Source organism: Pinus tabuliformis, chromosome 1_1 (genome assembly GCF_031772625.1).
Source record: "Pinus tabuliformis cultivar Carrire ecotype Pingquan chromosome 1_1, CPIR1, whole genome shotgun sequence".
Taxonomy (NCBI): domain Eukaryota; kingdom Viridiplantae; phylum Streptophyta; class Pinopsida; order Pinales; family Pinaceae; genus Pinus; species Pinus tabuliformis.
The window spans coordinates 739,945,499-739,952,609 of record NC_142297.1 but is presented as its reverse complement, the minus strand read 5'-3'; the positions used below and the strand labels follow the sequence as shown (position 1 = coordinate 739,952,609).

Sequence of the window (7,111 nt, the reverse complement as noted above, 5' to 3'; positions counted from 1 at the left end):
CAGTCGAGTTAAATTGCCAAATGAATTGGGAAGAGTGAGCAAAGAGGAAGCACCTTCCAAATCCATGAGCTGTAAGTTATTTAGCTCTCCAAATGAAACAGGTAGCGACACCAATTTTGAGAACCCTTTGAAAATTAAGTATTTCAAAGAGCGCAAATGACAAAATTCGTCGGGCAACCTTTCGACGGTGACTGCTTTGGAGTGATTCCATATGGCGATCCTTTGGAGGTACTTCAGCTGCCCTATAGACCTTGGAATCTCTGAGAGGGGAGCCGAGATATTTAACTCTTTCAGATCGAGAGGCAACACCCGCAATGTTCACGTTGCAACATAAGATTGTAGCCTACAAAATGAGAAATTAAATGAAGAAGGATAAACGCACACATATTTTCGTACTTTAGATTGATGTGGCCACAGTCTATTCAAAGTGTTTCCCTGCATTTCCAGAACTCTTAACTTCGTCATCGGAATCCAGTCAGGAAGGGAAGCGTGGGAAAATCCATACCAACGGAGCCATGTCAAATGCGGTTTCTGCTCCCTCAATATGTCTTCGAAATCATCTTCTTCAGTTGCAACAAGTTGCAACTTCCTAAAATCGAAATTACTGAATAGAGGCCTGATCCGTGATACTTGTGAAGTCGGGGTATTTGAAAGGTCGGGATGTTTATCAGTGAAGAAATCAAGGGAGGAACTAACCATACTTATTCCGCTGACCTCATATATTACCTGCTCATTGATCAAGAAAAAAAATCTACAGTGAACTAATCTAACTTTGTCAGGAAACAAGAAATTTTAAAGCTTAAAATTTAATTAAACCCAGGAAAAAGGTTTGGATCGTCGAAGTACTTACATGTGAGGATCGCTGTAACAAATCATCAGTGCTATTGGTTGTCGAACCCCAAATACGAAGGGGCATGACTTCCTTGGCAAATTTTCTTCCAAGATCCCTAATATGATCATGCATATTTATTTTATTTTCAGTGTCCACATCTAACATACACTTGTCCTGCAGATTTTGAAGCCCAACATTACCCCATATCCTGATAGCTTTATCTCTGTCTTGTCCTATGAAGAAACAAGCAATATCTAAGAATATTGACTTATCATTTTCCTCAAGTGAGTCATAACTTATTCTAAAACAGCCCTCTATCTCTTTGGGAAAATTACTTTGAAGTCGAAACAATTGATCTTCCCAGTAATCATATTGTCGTCCATAAACTAGTGCGCCCACTACTTTCAATGATAGTGGCAATCCATCACACACACTAACAAACCGATCTACCAAATCTGCAAATTCTGGTAGTGGATGTGGCTGATTAAAAGCATAGGAACAGAAGAGTTGTTTGGATTGCGGGATATTCAATCCCTTTAAATAATAAAGGGATCCCTCTAACACTTCATGGCTTTCAAGGACATGCTTGTCACGCGATGTAAGCAAAATCAAGCTTTCAGGGCTAAGAGAACCCTTAATTGTCAAAAGCGCTTCCTGTTGATTTGTATCATTTACATCGTCTAAAACTAAGAGAACGTGACAGGATAAGGGATGCTTTGGTATATCTTCCTCTGTACAGTCAGTTTCTATATTTCCATTTCCAAGTTTCAAGCCTTTAATGAGCTTACTTTCTGTACACTCAGTTTCTATATTTCCATTTCCAAGTTTCAAGTCTTTAATGAGCTTACTTTTTAAAATATTTAGAGACATTTCCCTAACATTTTCAATAAAGGCGGATTCGTTGTACTTTGACCTGTTAAGGTTGAAGAATGCTTTGGCCAGTGTCGTTTTTCCGACCCCGCCTACACCCAAGATCCCCACAACTTTGGGTTTCACCTGCTCCTCCTGCGCCTGCAACACTGTCTTTTCAAATTCTTCTACTTTTAGGTCCAACCCAGTTGGATATTTAGCCACAAACAAAGGTCGTTTTGGAACAGTTTTTAAAACCCTTCTGAGGACGTCATCCAAGAGCTCGCCCTCGTCCCTGAATAATAGACATTGATGAAGTAAAATAAGAAGTTAGAAAGTAAACATCATGTACCTTATATCATGCCAACAAATCCAATACGATTACAGATTGCCAGAGATTGTGGGAGATCCTCACCCATTATATCGTTTCAGTTCGAAACCGCTCAGATCTGCAACATATGAAAGTGTGGTTCTCCAATTCTGAATAGTGTCTGAACTGTAGCGTGGTTTTTGACCACCTGTTTGAGGGTCGGTTATTCTCTTGTCCTGGAGCTTCTGCAGGGCTTCAGCGTACCTTCCTTTTGTCTCTGTATATCGGACCTCAGAAGGATCCACCTTTAAAAAGATGGGAAGAATGGTAACCCGCTGAGGACTGGTAGCCTCGGCGTTTTTCATGAAAACAAGCTCATTAAGACACCAACTAGATTCTGCATACCTTTCAGAGAAAATTGCAATTTGGACTGAGGCACCACCGATAGCTTGTCCTATTTGAGAAGAAATATTGTGACCCTCCTCCAATTCCTCCTTGTCCAAAAAGACGCTCAATCCATGATCAAGAAGGCGTCTATAGAGATGGCTCGCGAAGGTGTCTTTTACATCCGGCCCGCGGTGACTTATGAAGACGTCGAAGCGGGAACAGGAAAACGAGGCAAAGGATGAAGCCGAGGAAGAAGAAGCAGCAGAATCATTGTCATCGTGACCTGGGGCGGTAGTTAGGTTTGCCATTGCCATGGGAATCTGGATAAGCATGGACTGCCGAACAGAAATAACAAATGAAATTATTATTATGGGCTGCTGAACAGAAATAATAAATGAGATGTTGAAGCAAAGACAGACGGTTTTGATCGGCGGAAACTGCAAGCGAGCCGAGGAAGAGCGTTATAAAGCTGCAATTGATGGGTTGCGCGATGGTGTGAAATGGGCACTTTCAATAAAAGCATAGCTGTATAATGATAATTTTTATGATTGGTTGAGATTTTCTTAGATACATGGCTTCCAATAAATATAACTCCGATATTATTTTCTACATTTTTTTCCATATTCTCCATTAAACAAGCTCAACCAAATTAATTGTTTTTAAATCAAAGCGTAATTATTTTTAAAAAAATGCATCGCTGCATAATGATAATTTTTATGATTGCTTGGGACTTTTTTCCCTACAACGCTTCAAATAAATGTAACTAGGATATTATTTTCTACATTTTTAATAAAGAAACTTGATAAGTTGAGGAATTTTTATTTAAATTGAATCAGCAAATTGTAAGCCATAGGGATTTTTAGAGAGGATTTCTACATTTTTAATAAAGAAACTTGATAAGTTAGAGGAATTTTTATTTAAATTGAATAAGCAAATTGTAAGCCATAGGGATTTTCAACCAGAATTTCTAACTATGACTTTGATATTTTTGAGGCTAAATTAGTATATTTTAGTGACTATCATTTTATGTATTTGCTTTTATAATTAATATTTGTGATCTATTTCATTTTATAGTTTTGTTAGGCACACCAACATCTTATAATTTTAGAATTAGTATGTTAATTAACAATTTATAATAATGTTTAATATTTTGACTAAATTAAATTATATAAAAATAAAAATTAAATTAGATTAAATAAAAAGATTAATGTAAGGTAATATAAATATTTTAACTCATCAAAAGAAAATAGAAATAACTAAATAAAAATAAAATAAAATAAAAATGGCTCACTACATTCACATGGTATTGAAAACCCATGGTATTCATGTAGAATGTAGCCTATTTAAAGACAGAAATTAAACCAACGTAGATCCATCTTAACCCTAAATCTTAACCCTAAATCTATATACAAAGTTGTTTTCAAAGTGAAAAGATATTTGATCCTTCTCAACTTTTAATAAATTAAAAATTAAGATAAATCTAGAGATTTATTTTATTTATTTTAAATTTTATATAATTATTTATTTAATTATATTTAAAAATAAATTAAATTTTAAAAAATAATTTAAATAATACGATAAAAAAATTATTATATTATATAATTTATAAAAAATATATATAAAAAAAATTATTTAATTTTCTATAATTAAAAAAACTTTGCTATCAAAAATATATATTTTAAAATCTCATATTTATAAAAAAAGAAAAAAAAGAGAGGTAAACTTTATGTTATAAAAAAACACTCTTCATGTATATCCATTTTTGTGGTCTGCGACTCACCAAAACACCGAGAGGTTTTGTGTTTTTTTTTTCCTTTTACCAAGGGGAATCTGATATTTTGGACATCTTTAGTAAATGATGTGATCCGCACTTCCAATTTTTACCATTCCAACTTCACCGCTGAGAATATTGAATTTTACCATTCCAATTTCACCGTTAACAATATTGTTTGGGTTGTAAGTGTTTATGAGTATTGGTAATAATGGTGTCTGTAAATTGTAAATTCTTAGTGTGTTGTCACGTAACCGAGAAGTGGGTCCACCTAACACCATCGTAATCCGTCGACTTCAACACTTCCGACTTTTATGGGTGACCAACCCGTGAAGACAGAATACCTACTCCATTCAAACACGGCAAAATTAAGTATCGTACACGGCAGCATTAAATCCTGTTGTAATAGATATTGAAATCCTGGCAAGGGCTAACCAGCCATATATTGTGTATTAAATGCTGGGCCAGCTATGTATGTCAAAGATATGTATGCGCCCCCAGGACTTATGTCGTATATCCATGGAACTGGACTCCGGCGACCACCTTGTGTTTCCGGTGACGAGCGCGGGACCCACCAACCGCGGCCCCCCGTCTCGAACTTGCTGTTGTCTCGAAGTTGGTTGGCCACCCTCACACTGCATCCAACCGTTCAAGGGAATGTAAGGGTACTCTTCAACAGATGCTGGGGCTTCTATTGCATCAGTCTTGACTACAAAGGTGCTCTTAAAGTTTAAAGTTTTTGAGGAATTACCTGGTTGCAACAAGAAATCCAAGCGGTATAGACAATTCCCAGTCGTTGATGTTCAAGCTGTAAGGTATTCAGACACAATATAGTTTAACATGAATGCAACCTCTTATTCTGTAATAGCTAAATCGACCACTATAATTTCATTGACTTCACAAATTGCGATTGCTTTATCTTTTCATTAAAACATGAAAGTAATTACTTGTGTTGCCAAAAACTGTACTGCGGGCTTGGAATGGAGCTCTGTTGGAATGAAAAATGAAGAGGAATGCACCACAGTGCTACTCTCCCTGATAGTTGAGAAACATCCTCAGACTGTCCCAGGAGCCTGAGAATAGGGGTTGTAAACAAAAACAGGGGAAGAAGAAGAACTGCGAATCCCAGGAGCCCAATCCAAGAGCTATGGAGATATATTCCGAGCATATGGTGTTTATTTCCGCCAACAGCTTACCCACAAAGAGTCCCAAGCGCAATCCGCATTCCAATCTGTTAAAGCAAGATTAAAGTATAAAACATTACATTTCACAACACCGTCTATATCCATCCAATTTGCAGCAAGAACGTCTATATCCATCCAATTTGCAGCAAGAACGGGATAAATCTCTAGAGACCTTACTGTAATTTTACCAAAACAGTAACGTAAGAATTATTACCACATCATGTAACAGGAATGTGCAGCGTCAATCCGGGTTGCAGAGGCCGCTATAGACCGATTTCGAACGCGTTTTGGCGCGAGGGGAGGTCGACAACAGCAAGTTCGAGATGGGGGGCTGCAGTTGGTGGGTTCCGCGCTCGTCACCGGAAACACAAGGTGGTCGCCGGAGTCCAGTTCCATGGATATACGACATAAGTCATGGGGCGCATACATATCCTTGACATACATAGCTGGCCCAGCATTTAATACACAATATATGGCTGGTTATCCTTTGCGTTGAAATCCTATGCCACTTGATGTTCAAAGATTCGCTTCCTACATTTGGCATATGGTTGACTTTTTTTTTTTTTTCTTTTTTTTTCTTTTTTTTCTTTTTTCAAAAGGTGGAAAAACCTATCAAACTCAGTTTGTCAAACCAACAGTGAGGACAGCGATCTCTGGCTGCTATCCGCGAATGTTAGTTTAACACATCACTGTTATCAAGGAAAACCACGCCACCTGAAATAACCCGCTGGTGGTCCGTAAGGGAGCAGGCTATCACTCCTGCCAGATGCCTCTGGGTCTTGGGCCGTTAACCTGTTTCCTTACGTCCCAGGAAGACGAGCTCTTAGCCAAGCAGAGGCAGTTTTAGGGCATACTCCAGGCCCAAGCATATGGTTGACTTGAAGCATCAATTATAACCTTTATATTTTATTAAATATTTTGTAAAATCACTCAATATTGATATTTTATTGGGAATTTTTTTCCAATTGAATTATAATTTAAAATCCTTGGTAATACATGAAAAACTCTTTTTATTACGATAGTTGATAATACACGAAAAACTTGTGTTTAACTTATAAAGATTTAAGTGAATCATTCAAAATTACACCTATTTGATTTTAGAATTTAAATTTTATTTATAGAATATAATATGATGTTGTAGTAATCTGAAAAGAGGGTTTATAATTTAGCAATAAAATAGTGTAGTGGAGTTAATTTTTTTTAATTATAATATTTTATTATTTTAATTATACTATTAAATATATAAATATTTATATTATTATATAAATTTAATAAATTCAAACTACAAAGTTTCTACCGTGATCAAAGAACAATTATTTTTTAAACCACTGCTTGAACAGCTTCAACCATTAAGGTTTATATAAAAGTCCATGGACCAAGTAAAAAGATGTCCAAAGCCAATAATACAGTACGCATATGATATTTAAAGGTATGGTGGGATGATATTGATCACTGCCAATAATACAAGTTCAATTGACTGCGATCACTGATTATTTATGATAAGTGATAAAATTAATTCTCTATCGAACAAGTAAAGAGGGGTCCCAAGCCATTAGTTCTGTCCATATGGTAGGGGCACTAGAGGACGGCAAGCTTTATTTCCACCTCTATAGACCCATTAATACACCCTCTAAGGACATCGGTACATGGGAAGACTCTGACATCTATTTACCAGTCAATCCGTATACGTAATTTTCAGGTGAACACTTTCTGGTTAATAGTTATGGCGCTGTTCACATTGTATGCTCCATTCCACAAGTTGGACACGCAATTCAAAC

At 36.5% G+C, this 7,111-nt stretch overlaps 1 protein-coding gene across 1 annotated transcript; it reads right to left on the bottom strand.

Moving 5' to 3' along the window:
- Nucleotides 1-314: 314 nt before the first annotated feature.
- Nucleotides 315-2,898, bottom strand: LOC149216088 (disease resistance protein Roq1-like). The gene is made up of 3 exons (XM_089392697.1): nt 2,097-2,898; nt 851-1,976; nt 315-726 (listed from the first exon to the last, which is right to left on the bottom strand). The coding sequence occupies exons 1-3, from the start codon at nt 2,708-2,710 to the stop codon at nt 319-321; spliced, it is 2,148 nt and encodes a 715-aa protein (XP_089248823.1). The 5' UTR covers nt 2,711-2,898; the 3' UTR covers nt 315-318.
- Nucleotides 2,899-7,111: the final 4,213 nt, after the last annotated feature.

Coding starts and splice junctions, on each gene's coding strand:
- LOC149216088 (XM_089392697.1), bottom strand. CDS start 2,710: ATGCTTATCCAGATTCCCATGGCAATGGCAAACCTAACTACCGCCCCA. Junction 1,977..2,096: donor GAACTGAAACGATATAATGG/GTGAGGATCTCC, acceptor TCTATTATTCAG/GGACGAGGGCGAGCTCTTGG. Junction 727..850: donor TGTTACAGCGATCCTCACAT/GTAAGTACTTCG, acceptor ATCAATGAGCAG/GTAATATATGAGGTCAGCGG.